General features: G+C 44.5%; 1 protein-coding gene across 1 annotated transcript in view; it reads right to left on the bottom strand.

Annotated features, from left to right (window-relative positions):
- LOC140999798 (plexin-A1-like) overlaps positions 1-17,774 on the bottom strand; it is a 255,076-nt gene that overhangs the window by 11,533 nt on the left and 225,769 nt on the right. The window contains exons 23-27 of the mRNA XM_073470337.1: positions 17,243-17,309; positions 11,083-11,229; positions 10,326-10,485; positions 993-1,096; positions 807-903 (exon numbers count right to left, since the gene is read on the bottom strand). Of these exons, the coding sequence (XP_073326438.1) occupies positions 807-903; positions 993-1,096; positions 10,326-10,485; positions 11,083-11,229; positions 17,243-17,309 (575 nt within the window). The remainder of the gene's footprint in view (positions 1-806; positions 904-992; positions 1,097-10,325; positions 10,486-11,082; positions 11,230-17,242; positions 17,310-17,774) is intronic.

Raw genomic sequence — 17,774 nt, 5'->3', positions numbered from 1 at the left:
CTCAAATAGTCATGAAAATAGATTATTACCCATTTTGCTGAAGAGCACCACTTCCCTATTTGATGACTGGGTTGTAACAAAAAGCAGAAGTCTCACTCTCCTACCATTTTCGGGAACCACTATTGTCTACAGAATCTGCACTTAAAGGGACAGTTTACCTCCGAATCAAAAGTACATATTTTCTCTTTAACCTGATCATTCATCAACTGTCCCTTCGATCATAAATTGTTAGAGCGCATAACACACACAACTGCAACATAATTCCTATATCCGTCTATCTAGACGGTGACTACAAAAATACCCCCCTAAAATAAGTGTTCGGTAAACAATCTAGCCTTAAATTTCACTTTCAGTTGCAGTGATAACAGCCGAGCATACCTGAGGGTCGCTACCCACTTTGTATAAGAGGGTTGAGTTTTTTACCACAGAGTAATTTATCTCCTACATAGTTTAATTTTCCAGTGAAGTAAACCATATTGATGCCGGGCCTCCGTCTATCGCTGACTGCCAGGCATCCTCACTCTCTCACTCAGTCAGCTGGGGATCGAGGTGTCTACTTTAATGCCTGTCATTTATGGACTGCTTGGAAATAGCCGTGGAATGGCCTTGGCCTGGGCTGATAGCGATGGATAAAAAAGGATTGCCATACTCTTGGAGGGAGGTGAAAAAAAAACAAAAAAAACAATGGGGCCCAATCATGGCCACGATAAACAAAGAGAAAGAGCGAATGAAAGAGTTAGAGGGGGAGAGGGGAATCATTGAAAGTTTTAAATAGCATCAACTCTGGAGGAGAGAGGGAATCGTACCGTATCTGCTGAGGCTCTTGGTGAAAGTGGAGGAGTTGGAGATGTTATAGGCAGAGTTCTGCTTTGGCACCAGGGCGATCACTGAGCCATCTGTCACCTGCGCATCAAAACACAACAAAACAGTCAGTGTATGAATCCAACTCAGCTGTCCACTCTTACTTGTGCCTGTTTCATGTGCTGGTTTACCTGATAGTGAGCCAGTGTGTTGAGTCTTTTCCAGTCGTTGTCGATCTTAGTTGTGACGTCTTCGTCTTGCAGAATGATTCTGGCCATCCGACCCTGACGCCATTCTTCAGAAAGAAGGAAAAGTGGTTTAGAGGTGAGAACACACTGTCAAGTGCCCTCACTGTTGAAAGGTATTAGTGCAGAACTCCCCACTTGAAAGGTAGCTAATCTCGGGAGGATTTCACAGGATTCCACTCATCACACCTTTGCTCTTTTTACTTCTTTCTTTTTATTTATGGAAGTTGGTTGCAATTGTGAATAGTGGTCAGGTGAAAAACCTTTAAACACAAACAAACACCATGTTAAGAAAATGAAACAAGATAAACATACAAATTCTTTATATAACCAGAAATAAACCCTGTAAATAAGCAGCAAATAATTAATCCCAAATAAATAAGTTAAACCGTATACAGCTATCACCTTCAAACATTTGATTTAACCTTATGATTCTAAGATTTTAACTTTGCAATAAATCAGCTCTCCAGGATAAATCCAAATATGTGATACTTTAAACTGCATTTAACCATAAAATATTTTAATTTCATTCATTTAACGTGATCCCAACCATATCACCCAAGTGCTCACCACCATTAAGTGGACACCAGCAGTGCAACAAGCTCACCGGCTGCATCTCCCCCGAAAGCCCAGCTCTGCACAAACAAATCTTGGTAATCTGGTCCAAATCTCAGTCACCTCTCATGCTGCGTGCTCCCACTGCTGCTCTGTAGTGATTGTGAGTGTGTGTGTGACTCCAAACCCAGCTAATTAACCAACCACCCTCACCTGGTGCACTCAGCCTGCTGCATTCAGCTGCGAGAGGCACTCAACCTGGTGTATCCAGGCTGGAGGGGCGTGGCCCACAGTTCAGCTCCACACCTCCCACTCGATCTTTCCAGGGAAACCGCTGGAACGATCGCAGACCCTGGTGCACTTGTGGTCAGAGTTTCCCTCCTGGGTCCCCTGCCTGCTCCTCAATTGGCAGCAGAACAACCAGTCGCCGGACGTCCCGGTGAAGTATTGTGGACCGAAAGTCCCTCTGGATGCTGGAGACAGGATGCTTGGGTACTGATGTTGCTGGTCTCACCTCAGGGATACAGAAGCTTGGAACAATCCTGACATTCACATCCCGCACGATGCCACGGGGGTCCGGGTTGACACTGACAACTCTTCCAAGCTTGAATTGTCCCCTCATGGCATTCTGATCACACAGCCAAATGATGTCTCCAACAGCAACATTCCTTTGTGCAGTGTGCCACTTACTTCTTACAAACAGATTGGGACCAGCAAGCTGGCTCCATGATCTCCAGAACTTGTTTACCTGGTGTTGCATTTCTTGGAGTCTCTTATAGGGATAGCTCGTGAAGTCAAACGTCTTCCAGTCACCACTTGAAGATGCTCGTCCCAGCAGAAGCACATTTGGTGTGATGTACTGCACGGTGTCTTCAAGGCTCTGCACCCTGGCGTTGATAGGACGTTCATTAGCAAGATTAGCAGCGAGCTGGAGGGTTGTCTGAAGCTCACTGTAGCTGAGGCACGACTCTCTCCCCAAACTCTGGAATGCCTTCTTCACAATGCGAACAGCTGCTTCAGCAGCACCATTACGATGTGGTGAATCAGCTGGTTGGATTTTCCACTGCCAGTCGGTCCCATTTTGAGCTGCAGCCTCTTCCACAGCAGACCTGTCCAGCCCATTTAAAAACTTGTACAATTCTTCCAGAACAGGTTTGGCACCGACAAAATTGGTCCCCGGGTCAGACCAAATCTTCTTAGGATGCCCTCGAAATGCTGTGAATCTCTGATAAGCCATCAGGAAACTTTCAGTCGACATGGTATTGGCCAGCTCTGTGTGGATCGCTCTACTGGCCATGCAGCAGAATACGACTCCCCAAACCTTCATTGTGACCCTCTTCCTCACATCGTCTTTGGCTTGATAAGGTCCAAACAGGTCCACAGCTGTGAACTCGAAGGGGGCTGCAGGTCTAGTTCTCTCCTGAGGCAGATTTCCCATCACTTGTTGACATTTCCTGGCTCTGGCTTTCTTACAGATCACACACTTGTCAATAACTTTTTGAGCAATCCTTCTTCCTTTGATGATCCATGCTTTCTTTCTCACCTTCAGCAGAGTCGCAGCCACTCCCTCATGACCCTTGCTGTGAGCCTCACGAACCAAAAGCGTTGAGATCCAAGCACTGTAAGGTAAGAGGGGAACACCAGCTTTGTCTTCATTAAAGGCCTGGATCCTCCCACCGCAAATCAGCAGTCCGGTTTCTGGTTCTTTATAGACTACCAGCCGGTCTGTAGTGGTGGTGGGAAAAGTCACGCCCTCTTGTGCAGCAAGGAAAAGGTCTCTTAGGGCATCTTGACGTTCTGTTGCAGTGATGACTCCGCTTGATGAAACTGCCTCCCACTTTGGAGTTCTCAAGGTACTATTTTGTGCTGCAAACCTCTTTGCTGACCTCCAGACCCACGCAACCGTTTTGACCAGGTGAGTCAAATCACTGAACCGTCCTTCCTTCACCAGGTTTCGGATAGCTGCGCCGGCAGGTGGCCTTCGATGCTCTTGATCAGGCGGCTCTTTCTCTTCCTGAGCTCTTGTAAGTGCAGCAACAAAGGATTTCTTCTGCATCTTACTGATGCTCTCTCGGGCAGTTGCCGACACATCCTTTGCAGACTTGATTGGCCACTCATCAGCCGGTAGACTCAGGAACTTTGGCCCCTGCTGCCATACTGAATCTTCACCCAAGTCTTTCGGACTAGCCCCTCGAGTGATGATGTCGGCAATGTTCAGGGGTCCAGGGATCCACCACCAATCTTCAAGTCGTGTGCTGCTTTGGATCTCTCCAATTCTGTTGGCGAAGAAAGTCTGGAAGCCATAGCTCTCACGCTGGATTGCACCAAGCACCGTTTGACTATCGACAAAGTGGTACCACTGCTTGACTTGGATGCAGCCATGTTTCTCAAAGTACTTCTTTAAGCGGGCGGCGAAGACTGCTCCACACAGCTCAGCTTTCACTGCTTCCCCCTTGTGGTCTAGAGGCGTCAACTTTGCTTTAGACTCCACCAATCTCACTGTTGAACCATGGTCACAGGCCCACTGCAGGTATAAGACGGCTCCATAGGCATGCTCACTGCCATCAGAGAAGGTGATCGCATCAGGTTTAGCAGAGACGTCCACAGGGGTCAGGGCTAGGAGACTTGACCTTGTTCAGCTGAACGAATTCCTCAAAGAGGCTGATGGCATCTTCTCTGAGCTTGTCTGACAGCGCAAGGTCCCATGTGTCTTTGGTGGTGCTACCTTTAGGTTTGGCTTCCTGGAATGCTCTTCGAACCAAGATGGCCCCTTTCTGCTTTGCAGGCGTTGTCAGACCGATGGGGTCATACAGCCCAGAAACTTGACTGAGCAACTCCCGTCGTGTCAGTGGGTCTGGCGTCTGGACTCTCACTTGCTCCAAAACAAGATCTTGGCCAAGTCTCATCTTTCTCTTTCTTTTTGAGAAGTTTATCCCAACCATGACGTGAAGCTTGTCATCCTCCAAGGTGTAGCCAAGGCCAAGAGCTTTGTTGTCTTCATCTTTAAGCTGGTTCGGCAGGACCACAGTCTTTGCAGTTGCCTCCTGTTGTTGTTTTCCAGCAGGCTCTTCCCTCCTTTGGCCAGAGAAAACCCATGGCTTCAACTCGAAACCCCCTGCTTTCAGGATTTCCTCCACATTTGCTGTGATGATTTTAAGCTCGTCCAGGTTGTCATGAGAGGTCAAGAGGTCATCGACATAGCTGTCTTCTTGTAGCACTCGGCGCTCCTCCACAAGATGGCTAAACTGGGGGAGATTAGCCGTCTCTCTCATGGCTAGTTGAGCAATACAACCTGCTGGTTTGTCTCCAATGTTGACTCTTGTTACTGCATATTCGCCCAGCTCTTCTTCTTCGGAGTCACGCCACAGAAACCTATGCAAATGTACTTCTTGGTCTTCGAGCCAGACTGAATTGTACATTTTTTTGATGTCTCCCAAAGCAGCAAAGACTCCCCTCCGGAACTTGAGAAGCACAGCACGGATTGGGTTAAGGACATCTGGGCCTTTCAACAGGAGATCATTAAGACTCAAGCCTCTGAACTTCTGGCTACTGTTCCAGACAAGTCTTACCGGAGTCGTGACCGAGTGTGGATTGGGTGCGATGAGATGGCTGATGTACCACACTGGTCCGGTCCACGAACGCAGGGCATCTTCAGACAACTTCATTGCAGCCCGGCGGTTAACCATATCGTGAACTTGAGCAGCGTAGGCAGCCTTCCATTCTGGTTCCTTGGCCAGCTGTCTCTCTGTCCTCAGGAAGGTGGCCTCAACTGCCTTCCTGTTGCTTGGCAATGCGGCTGGATCCTCCACCCAAGGGTATCTGGCATGCCAGTGTGGCCTCTCACTGTGGTTATCAGCAGTTGCATATGTAAGGCCGCTCCTCACCACCTCCAGCTCTCTTTCTTCAGCAAGAGTCATTTCTTTGCCGCCTGGCTGGCAGTTTCCACAGCGGCAGCCTCCACATTTTGGGACACAGCCGGCACCAATGCTGTCCCATTTCCACCACTCGAGGAAGTTGGAGGCAGTAGCTGCTGAACTGGAATGCTGACCTTGGATGGCTTTTGGGGCTTGTTGATTTTGTGGAGGATGAATAGGGACCACACAGGTACGTTCTTCATATTTCACAGCAGCAGTTCTCATCGACCTTGCAAAATGCGTTCTAGACGTATGGGCTGATACTGTGACCTCTTCAAACAACTCAGGATGGGCGCCAGCAACTGTCTTTCCCAGTGGTCCATCCCACAGCACAAGGTCCCCCACTGTGCGGATTTTCTGGGGAGCCAGCTGACCTTCCTTGTGACTTACGAGGAGTTGGATCTCTCTTGGCCTTACCAGCTCACCGAGTGGAATGTCTGGGAAGAACTTTTGCAGTTTCTCGGCTGTCACATGCCTATGAACATCTGCAATGCTATCCAGGCCATAGCAAATCAGCTGGTGGGATCTGAATGTGCCTCGTGAGGTGCTAACACGGATTTTTAGGAGGTAACGCTTCGTTTGGACAAAGACTTTCATGCCTCCTACACCATGAACCACGAGTGTGATGTCTTCGCTTCTGAGATTGAGTCGACCAGCTGCCTTGTGGGTGATGTAATTGGTGTCTGAAGCTAGGTCAATCAGGGTGCCAATTCTTTGTCCAGCATTGGCCGTAACCTCCAGTAGCATCATGATGACAGGCCATTCCACCAAGCCGCCTCCCGCCAGAAGACTTGAGTTACTCTTTGCAGAATGGGAGGTTCTGGACACTGTGTTGCTGAATGCATCTCGGCATTGTTGGGCTAACTCAGGCGATAGCTTGCTGAAGAATTCTTCTTGGGCCTCAGTGTAATTTGGCGTAGTTTTGTTGCCACCTCCCACCATGCTGCTTTTCCTCTGGGTTGCGCTGCCTCTGGATGCTTCAGCACCGGGACAAAGGTAGTAGTGGTGTTCTATGGCTCGCTTGCCTCCGCATTCAGGATTTCTGCACAGGAATGTTGTTTTGCAGTGACCCTCATGATCATGGATCTCCAGGCATTTCCCACAGGCTCCCAGTTTTCTTACTGCATCCTTCTTTTCTGTGAGTCTGAGCGTGCGGAACTTTTTGCAGAAGTAGAGCTTTCTCTTATGCTTGATGTCACCACAGACGACACACTCTGAAGGATGGCTACTTGACTGGTTTGATGCCCTGGTTCTGGCTTGCCTTTGCTCAGACCGGATTTCTCTCTTTGGTGGGTCTTCATCCCTCAACTGGTCCAGCTGTTCATAGATGCTTTCTTGACTCTTGAGGAAAGCTAGCAGACTGTCAAAGCGCCTGTCTGGATCAGCACTGCTCCTCTCAGCTGCATGGAGAAGCCACTCTTTCTTCAATGCATCAGGAAGTTTGCTTTCAATTGTCTTAGTCACTAGAGGGTTCTTTAAAGCACCAGTGTCACCAAGGTCCCTCAGGTCTTCAAGAGCTTTCTCAACAGCTTGGATGAGCTCAACAATTTTCTTTGGCTGGTGGCTTTTGACAGCTGGAAGCCTCTGCAGTTCCTCGACTATCTCAATGGCGATTGCAGTTTGGCTTCCAAACCGATTCTGCAGCACACGGAAGATGTCTTCTGCCGTGTTATAAGTTGTCAAGCGAAGATCTCTCATTATTCTCTCATCCAAACTGTCAAGTAGCTGGAACTTTTTGACTTCTTTTGACCCAGTTGGTTCCCCTTGCATCTGGAGGGCCTCCCAGTCTCTTCTCCAGCGGTGAAAGTCACGCTTGATGCCAGTGAATTTAGGGAGGGAGGTTGGCTTCAGTCTTATGACTGATGTTGGGTAGCTGTTAAGAGCTGCAGTCACAACCTTTCCAGCATCTTCTTCAGCTTTTGCTTGAATAAAATCTGCTTTTCTTGACATTAACTTGGGAATAGCCTGCTCAAGCTGACGCATGCGCCACTGGAAGTCTTTCTGCTCAGCAGGAGGGGCCCAACACTTCCACTGCTTATGCAGCTCTTTTGCCTTTTTGACCAGTCTCTCCAGGTAGTCGAACATGAAGTTGAGGCCTCCTTGTTTCCACTGAGCTCGAAGGACGCCACACACTCTACTTTCTCCTCTGCCGCCTTTACTGCCATAGTCAGTTCCTCTTCTCCAAAGTTGGCCCAGAGTGTCTTTTGGATGAGGTCCTTCACCTCCTTCAGTTTCGTTTCACACTCACTTGCAGTTTTTTCAATATCGGCCTTTTGCTGCTCACTCAACGCAGGACCTCCTTCAGCACCTGCATCCGACTCTGCTTCTGCAATACACTGGGCCTCCACATCCTCATTTGCCTCCATGACTTTGTTGGCCTCAATTGTAAGCTTTTTGAAACTGTCTCTGAGCTCCTCTTCAGGCAATATTGCATGCATCCTCACAACATTGTTGGCCAGCCGGGAGAATTGACGCTTCGCCGTCGTTCTGTTGGCTTTAAGCTGCTCCAGTGACTTTGAGTCAGCCATCTTCTTTTACAGCAGAATGGAGTAAGGTGACGTTCAGTATCTCATCAGGCTTCTTCTAGGCCTGGCCGGTCGCTGTTCTGGTTTCTCTTCTCCAGATGCAGCCGGTTTTTCACTGTCAAGTGCCCTCACTGTTGAAAGGTATTAGTGCAGAACTCCCCACTTGAAAGGTAGCTAATCTCGGGAGGATTTCACAGGATTCCACTCATCACACCTTTGCTCTTTTTACTTCTTTCTTTTTATTTATGGAAGTTGGTTGCAATTGTGAATAGTGGTCAGGTGAAAAACCTTTAAACACAAACAAACACCATGTTAAGAAAATGAAACAAGATAAACATACAAATTCTTTATATAACCAGAAATAAACCCTGTAAATAAGCAGCAAATAATTAATCCCAAATAAATAAGTTAAACCGTATACAGCTATCACCTTCAAACATTTGATTTAACCTTATGATTCTAAGATTTTAACTTTGCAATAAATCAGCTCTCCAGGATAAATCCAAATATGTGATACTTTAAACTGCATTTAACCATAAAATATTTTAATTTCATTCATTTAACGTGATCCCAACCATATCACCCAAGTGCTCACCACCATTAAGTGGACACCAGCAGTGCAACAAGCTCACCGGCTGCATCTCCCCCGAAAGCCCAGCTCTGCACAAACAAATCTTGGTAATCTGGTCCAAATCTCAGTCACCTCTCATGCTGCGTGCTCCCACTGCTGCTCTGTAGTGATTGTGAGTGTGTGTGTGACTCCAAACCCAGCTAATTAACCAACCACCCTCACCTGGTGCACTCAGCCTGCTGCATTCAGCTGCGAGAGGCACTCAACCTGGTGTATCCAGGCTGGAGGGGCGTGGCCCACAGTTCAGCTCCACACACACTGAGTATGTGTTTTATTTGGTCTTTTCAAACCAGTGGTTCTCACACTGGGACTTTTTACTGACAACATCCTGAAAGTGTCAAAATGAAAAAAAGTGTTTGTTTTTTTGTGTCTTCTTCTTTCACTTTTCATGAATTAAGGGGCATTACCTTGATACTGCTGGAAAAAACACCTTTGTTAAGGTACTGTACAAGAAAATCACAATGTGATCTGTGCTGGACTTGCCATGTTTCTGAATTAGTGTTTCTCTATTTACTTGTCCACTTTTTAAAGTCAGTGATTTATATATAGTCACTGAAAACTGTGCAGATCGATATTTTTAAATGAACACTGCATCAAAATACTATGCAGAATATGAAAGGGGTTTCATACAGTATGCACAACTAATTATCACCTGACTCAGCTCTGCAGAGTTTTAACATCTTTCTTCATTTTTGTTTTATGGCCATCAACTTCACTCTTTCGAATGTATTAATGCAGTTTTAATGAAACTATTAACTGATCCTGGTTGCTGTCTTCTAGAATTTAGTGCAGCTGTTTTCCACATTCAAATCAAATAGTTCCATTTTATTGTGTTCAAAAATTATGTTGGTAAAAAATGAAAGTCATCCATACGATGTTAGTTTAAATCATACAGAATATTAATAAAAATGGGCTTTTTGGCTCTGTATCAATCAAACTCTGTATCAAGGAACTTAAGTTATCAAATAGATGTAGTAGATGTACAGCAAAAAGTACAATATTTGCTTCCAAAATTTAGTGGAGCAGAACATGGAAATACTCAAGTAAAGTACAAGTACCTCATTGTACTTAAATGGGCTATTTGTAAGAATTTCAGTTGAAAACATTCAAAAATGAACTAAAATAATTAACAGAATGTGAAGAAATTGTAGTTTTGACATTATGGTGTCAGTTTATTTTGTTGCAGAGATATCTATCGAGATTAGCATGCTAACCAGATAGCTCCAGCCTGTCCCGGTCAAAGCTAACTAACTAACACCTGGTCTCCAATATGCCAGTCCTATCTGCTAGCTGTAGGACTAATTGAGCTAACTAGCGAACTCCAGCTACAGTCTGCAGCAGTTAGTGGTTAATCTGGTGATATGCTGCCCCCTATTGGTTTTGTGTATGAATTTGACAGGTGGCCAATTCTTATATATACTGTAGCACCTTTAAGGAAAGTACTTGAGTAAATGTGCCAAATTACATCCCATCACTGCTTCTAGAATAAAAAAAACAAAACAAGAAAACAAAAAGTACAAAATGTCTTCACGTTCACTTCCATAGGTAATGCCACCCTGTCAAAACATAACAGAACATGAACACCTCCATCTCTCTCATCCTCTCTGTTATAACCATCTTGGCCATTTCAATTGAATTGAATTGTATCTCTTACCCAAGTCCATGTCTGAAGCCTTGGGCCTCTGTGAATAGGGGCTGCCCTTGTACACAGCATCGAGCAGCTTCTCTTTGACCTGAGTGATGGTGTCACAGTTCAGACACTTGACCGTCACCTCGGGGGCGTTCTCATTCTCTGGGTTTACACAGTGCAGCGTCTGGCAGGAAAAACAGGTGGGAACAAAGGGGAATGGGAAGAGACAAAAGAAATCAGGCTTATGCAGAGACAGTGCAACCACGCTGCCAACTAGTGAGATGTTTGGATGATTGTTTGGGCGCATTTGAATGTACCCGACAGCATTTTCACACCTAGTTTGTCTGCAGCGGCTATTTTAAAACCTGGACATTTTCCTGGTGCGTTCCCTCTGTTTGGGGCTATAATAACTCAGCATTGGCACTTAGGCACTAAACAACTGTAGCAGACATGCAGGTTTGTCGGTACGTTTCCAATCCAAACCTGAAGTGCTTTGTTTGGAGAGAGAATGTGATTAATGCTGGGCAGTGGTCGGGTCAGTTCACGGCCAAATCACATTCTCCCTCCAAACACGACCGATGCTGAAGCTCCATGTTTACCCTGGAAGAAATCTCCTTCCCTGACCAATTAAGCGAACGGTGGCTGCCACATTTCAGCTGCTGATTAGTTCGAGCTCGCTTTAAGATCTTCATCATTGTCGAATGTGACTGAAGCTTAACAGCCCGTCAAGTGATTCGGACCGAGACAGAAAAAAGCCTCAAGACACAATGAGTTTACTGACCAGTGTTTTGTAGTCAATCTGCTGCCTGATGAGCTTGTCCTCGCTGAGGGAGTAGCGGGCTTCTCCTGTGATGGCGTCTATGGGTCCCTTCTCCATCTGCTGCTTCATGGCACAGTAAAGCATGAACAGAGGCTCCCCGGCACACTCCTGGTGAGGAAGGAGACGGAAAGAAAAGGAGTTGCCAGCAGTTCAACCAAGGACTGAATTTCCTTTCTCAGAGTGTCTGTTTGAATATTTGTTAGTGGCATGAAAAGGGAAAAAAATTGTGACAGTAATTCATGACAAAAAGCCAAGATTAGAGAAAAAATAAACAAGATTGGAGCAAAAAGATTGGATATGTCTTATAGTTATTATAGTTATTCTTAAAACCTGTCATAAGGTCTGATTTCCACCATCTGGTTCTGAAAAGTAAAAAGAAACTCAAACAATTTATTGGTGGAGTGATGAAGATGAATTGAGGAGTCACACAGCCTGAGGAAAGAATCTGCTCTGTAGTCTGGGGGAACATCCCGACACTAAAACCAAATGTACTTCCTTGTAGCAGCTTTAAGGCTGCTGCAAATTACTGTCAGAGGCACAAAAGTCTCCACAATTGTTCAATTTAGCCAGGAAATCAGTAGCCCAGCCGCAGTTCATCTGATCTGCATGTTAAAAAACAGTCAAATAACAGCTTATGTTGGCCAGTCTGAAAAGCAATGAGGGGAGAATAAAAGTGGAAACTTGGAATAGTGGCTGAGGAGAAAACAGTTTTGGAACCGCAAGTGTGCATTTATCCCACAAGAGGAAGGCAGTACGTGAGGGGATATTAGTTAAATAGCCTGATATTATCAGCTCAACAAAAAACATCAATGACTGAATCACTTTGACTCAATTACTTCTGTAAACAGACACAAAATAGTACGACTGCCTGGTTAAAGTATTGCTGGCTGATGTGATTTCGCACTAAGCTGCATTCAAACATTAAAAGTCAGGAGAATAAGCAGGAGGACACTGCGGTGAAATCAGCTAAACATATGTGACATTTCTCCTATCTCACTTACTAAAGTCTCCTTATGTGCAGGTTAACACCTCCTCTCCCCCAGTACATTTCACACTAAACTTTCTCTGCAGCAGTAGGTAGTCAGTTTCCTGTGATGAATATGGTGTAACTTTCTGTATTCATTTCCACTCCCTTCTCCCATGTTTTGTTTCACCTTAAACAAATGTTGCATGAGACCAAACAATGCTACTTTTCTTCCATTTCACTGGCACAAAGCTTCGGTGCGGTCCTTCAGTAAATAAGAACAAATGCAAATTTGCCACGAATTTCCCACTTAAATTAAACCATTCACGACATTCTTTGACAAATTCAGGCCCCTTTTCTGGGTCCATATGTGAGATGTGTGTCAAATATGGGTTAACGAGATTCTACTTTCTCTCTTGGTGTGCAAAAACAAAACCACAGTGCAGGGGCCTCGTTTATAAAAATGTGGATTCATATTCGAACTTAGCCTTAAGATCATTGCCAACACTGTGCTTACCCTTGATTCATAAAAGATTTTGAGCATTACTTAAGCAGGTCCTAAAGGCCCGTTTACATGACAACAGGTTTGCTAAAAAACGAAAAAAGTTTTTCTGTGTTCATATGACAACATTGTGAAACCTGTGATCCTCATGCACACAGATCCACAAAAACAATTAAAAACACTGTAGCATGTATGCCAGGGCAGTAGAGGAGGTGGTGTAACTTTGCAACTTAACACCACAGAATGACACGACGGGCCTGCGCACAACGGTACAGCAAATCTACAGTGTTCTGAAGGGAGCATTAATGAACTGAGTAGTGGTGAGGGTGGTGTTTTCAAAAGGTTACACCTTGGACCTGGTTTTAAAAATGTTTCATTTTTAGGCCACCAAAATGCCGTTGATGTGTGAAGGAACAATCCAAAACAAAAACGAAACTAAAGGTTACCATTTTATGTAAAAAACACATTGTTGTGTTAACAGACCTAATAATCCTACTTTAACTTAACACAACTGTGATCTATAAATCTCAAATCACTTCAAACTGACGGCACCTGCCTTGTGGGTACATGCTGCCATTCCGACAGACCACCATTCCGACAGACCGCCATTACGACATACCGCCATTCCGACATTGTACTATGCAGACATGTCACCATTCCGACATACCACTATTCCGACATGCGAACGTCCCGCCATTCCGACAAAGTTTCGTCCCGGCATTCCGACAAGGCTAAGCCTAACCCGCAACCCGTAACCCTAACCCTTTTAAAAGATTTGTCGGAATGGCAACATGTTTTAAAAAAGAAATAAATACCACCATTCCGACCTTAGGAGGCAAAACATGTCGGAATGATGGGACATTTAAATTAAAGGTTTAAGTGTTGCCATTCCAACAATTAGGGCCTAATGTCGGAATGGCGGTATGTCGGAATGGCGGTATGTCGGAATGGCGGTTGCCTCCCCTGCCTTGTGATTTCCCCTCATGTCACTGAAAAAGGGTTTTTTCCGGAGTAGCTGTGGACCAGAAGAGAAAATCAAACTCTGGTCCGTCTCATGACCATTTCCCAAATCCTTCCACACAATAACTTTTCATATTTCCTCTCTCTCCCTCTACTTCACATTTCCTCGTGAAACACTGAAACAGTTACGACACTTTTATGGGCCCGATAAAGTATTGAAGTAACCGGTCAAACAAGTCAGGATTTGCCTATTTTATTTTCAGCTTTGAAAGGCAGATGTTTAAACGGTCAGGCCGACACTGCAGTCAGAATCCAGCCTGGAGGATCCAGGTGGTGCGGTACAGCTGGATGTTTTTTTATACATAAGAGCTTCAAATCTTCTAGAAATGACAAGTGGGTGAATCAATTTTTAAGTGTTGTCTCTCTTTCTCTTTCTGTCTAGACGAGCGCCTGAAAGCAGCGTTATATAAAAATCTCTTCAGCCCTCATTGTTTACATCTCAGAGCTTGCATGACCAGACACAGATGTTATAAATATGTTTCCCACTCGCCCCTCCATCAAAGACACTTGCCAATCAATACCGTCATTAGTCATCACTCGGGCCCAAGAAAAACACTCCGGACTGAAGCAGCAGCAGTTTAGAGGGGGGAGAGAGGACACATCACGGCCGATACTCACCCCGACGAGAGCTTAATGATCGACCGCGCGGTGCTCAGGGAGACACTTCAGACTGTGTGTGTGTGTCTGCTGGAGATGCATGAGGTCCAGACGAGAACAGGGGAAAGTACTAATTTATCCGTTTCACCTTCACACACACTCCTCAACTCGCTTTTTCTTTCTAAAACACACATTTCTCCTTTTTCTGTCTTTTTTTCCTCCCCTCCCCCGGTAAGACCAATCATCCATCCCTTCCTGGTAATTTATCGTCCTCGTCTATTTTGTCGTTCTCACTCTCTCAAAGTATGTTCTTCATGTGTCTACTTTTTATTCTGTATGTGATGCAGAAGTATGTGATGGATATAAATCTCATCTATCGGGGTTTTAAGAGCTATAACACCACATCAGACTTTTGGATAGCAGCTACTGGATTTTTTTTGGATAATGTTTGCCTGTCTGCCAAATTAGGGCCTTTGATATGGAAACAAGGCAGCATAAGACATTTGTATGATGTTGTTATGTCAGAGTGTAGAGTGTAGCTGTCATCATTTTGTTTTCCTCTTTACTTCCACTTCAGTAGCTTTAAAGGTACCCTGTTGTGTTTTTGACCACTAGAAGCAGCAATCAGCTTTGTAAGTATTTCATGGGGAAGAAAACACACTCGATATTTTCTTTCAAGGCTGCTGATAAAATGTTTTGGTGAGAAGCATTTGGTTCTGCAACCATTCAGTTTGTGTCTTTTCCTCTCAGAACTTTTGTTTGTTTACTGCTAGAATCATTATATTAGGTGAAATATGTATAATTTTAATTGAAAGCGTAGAAAATGTCAACAGAATGCAGAGAAATAACAGTTTTCATGTTATGATGTCTATGTATTGTAAAGCAGAGAAATCTACTGAAGCTAGCATGCTAACCAGCTAGCCCTGGCCTGTCCTAGTCCAGAGCTCCTGTGCTAGTGGTGTAAACACCCACACTCGACTGGTCCTTCAAGCTCCCATTAAGGACAACTTCCTGACTAACGGCTAACTGAGCTAACAAGCTAATGGCAGCTACAGTTAGCAGCAGTTAACAGTTCCTCCAGCAATTCGCTGCGGCCGTTTTCGGGAGCACTTAACAGATAAAGAGTCAGATACGTCCCTCGGTAGTGCGATTATATATCAGTATAGATTATATAAGAAACTTGTTGAAGGTTTAAATAAAATAATGACAGCAGTGTTTTTTGAATTTGCTGATTGAGAATTGTAGGATTATTAGTTTTTTTTTACTGCACCACTGCATCAAATTGAAATATTGTAAATATCTTGTGCATCATCAACCTCTATCCCCTCCTTTCCCTCTTCCACTCAGTAACCACATGTCCTGCTACTTACAAACTAATGTTCCCAATGTTCTAGACACAACAACAGAAACAACATCTGACAAACACATGGATGAACTGATGTTCTGTCCTCCTTTTTCATTTGTCCTTCATTATCCCTTTCTAAGACCTGGTTCAACCCAAAAACCTTCCTGCTACCAGCATCTCTCCCACCATCCTCTTTACATTTCACGCATTACTTGAAAGCTCTCCCCTAAAACTACCCTGCCTTTTCCCCTTCATCTCCCACCTCCTTCCTTCCTCTCCTCCTCTCTCCCTTTTCATCCTCTTCCTCTCCTCTTCTGAACTCCTAATTGTCATGTCCTCCTATTCTTCTTCCCTCTCCCCTCCACCTCTGACACCCACCTCTAACCCTTTTCCTCTCCTCCTTCCCCTCTCTCCCGACAACCGTTCCCCACTCTCTGCGCTTTAAGAACCTCGTTAGCATCCGGGCCAATTAGGTGGGCAGCTGCTAACGAGGCAGAGCGAGCATACATCACACCGTTATGCCTTCGCCTTCCTCGCTCGGCCGCTGCATGCTTGTCTATGAAATTTGCCTTAACGCCATATAGCGGCTTCATTAGGGCTCCCTAATTGTATGCTGACATTTATATTTAGGGGTATAATGATGGCTCTTGCTGAGCACAGAGAGGCTTGGGCTTATATGCTAACAGTCAGAAACTATACGTCAGCAATGCACAAGTCAGAGACAGTATGTATTTATTGTTTTGGAGGTAAATAAACAGAAAAGTAAAAGGGGTTTAAGTAATATTTTCTGTGCATTCTGATACATTATACATGCACACACTATAATCATGCTATTTATACACAATATACTCATAACAAAAACTGAGAACTATACCCAATTTAATGCCATTTTCTTCACAATTTCCCACTTAAATCCAACTAATTTTGCCTACTATGTGCCTCTAATTAGCACATTCAGATTATAATGGCATATGATGACAACATAAAGTGTTATAATTAGTCATTAGAGTGTGGAGAGGCGAGGAAAACCTCTGAGAAGAAAGAACAGCATCAGGAAGTATTTTCGTAACTGTGAGAGACAGGAAGGGGAGACGAGGGATGGAGAGCATACAGGGAAAAGAATAAAAGGGGAAAAAAAGGGGGGGGTGAGTGAGGACAGCGAGCGCGACATCGCACCCCCTGGTGAGGCAAATGACCTCAAGGCAGAGAGGAGACTGACAGCGGGATAATGACAACAGAAACCACACAGATGAAAGAGAGATCAGAGGAAGAGAAGATGTGAGCTAAAAGAACGACATAAAGATCAGTGAGGAGGACGTGTCAGCTACAAGAGTGGAATTATGGGAGCGGAGAGGGTCTGCGGACTAAAAAAAAGGGACATTAAAACAGCAGAAGCGTGCTGCGGGGAGGCTTTGATGATCTACTGTATGTACACTGCACTGGTGAGAAAGAAGAAATGCGGCTGAAACAGGAAAAGCCTTTTAATAACTACAGTGAGATAAATGCAACAGGGAAATAATATAAGCCAGAGGCATTTAATAAAACTCAAACACACAGGCGGTATAACTGCATTTAAAAGCAGCGCACGGTATAAATCCACTTCAGATGATGATTAATCAGTGTTTAAAAGATGGAGCAAACAGATGGAATAAAGACATTATATCATCGTGCCTGGTGCGTTGTTGGGGCTTACCTTGAGGAACTTATACAGCAGGAATGTAAACCAGTTGGTCAGCATCTTCTCAGCCACAGACTCCGTCCTGACACACAGACGGAAAGAGAAAAAACAAACACGACTCTTGAAAAAGGAGATTAAAGGGAAAAGCTCAAACCAAATTACTGAGTAAGGTGATTATGAAATAAAACAATTTCCTTGGACGAGGGAGTTTTCAGCTCCATAATTACCAAAGAAGATCTACATAATTGTGTACTAATTATAAAATATCTTCAAAGGTTGTCGACAGTTTATTTCCTTAAAAGACCTGCTCCATTCCAACTAGTAGGTACCATTATAATACTTCTTTGCTTGTGACTCCCAACAGTTCATACTGTATACGTAAAGTAAATTAAGTATTGAATTTAAGAACAACTTTGCAGTACTTGTACTTTACTTAAACAAAGCTATTTCATCAGCAATCCCATAAAAACCCCACAGAAATCAGAAAAATGCGGAATATTAGATCTGATAATCGGCCAGGGAGGTAATCAGTTGACCCATAGTATTG

This window comes from Pagrus major, chromosome 7 (assembly GCF_040436345.1).
Source record: "Pagrus major chromosome 7, Pma_NU_1.0".
Taxonomy (NCBI): Eukaryota; Metazoa; Chordata; class Actinopteri; order Spariformes; family Sparidae; genus Pagrus; species Pagrus major.
The sequence above is the reverse complement of the archived record's forward strand: the minus strand, read 5'-3'. Positions and strand labels throughout refer to the sequence as shown.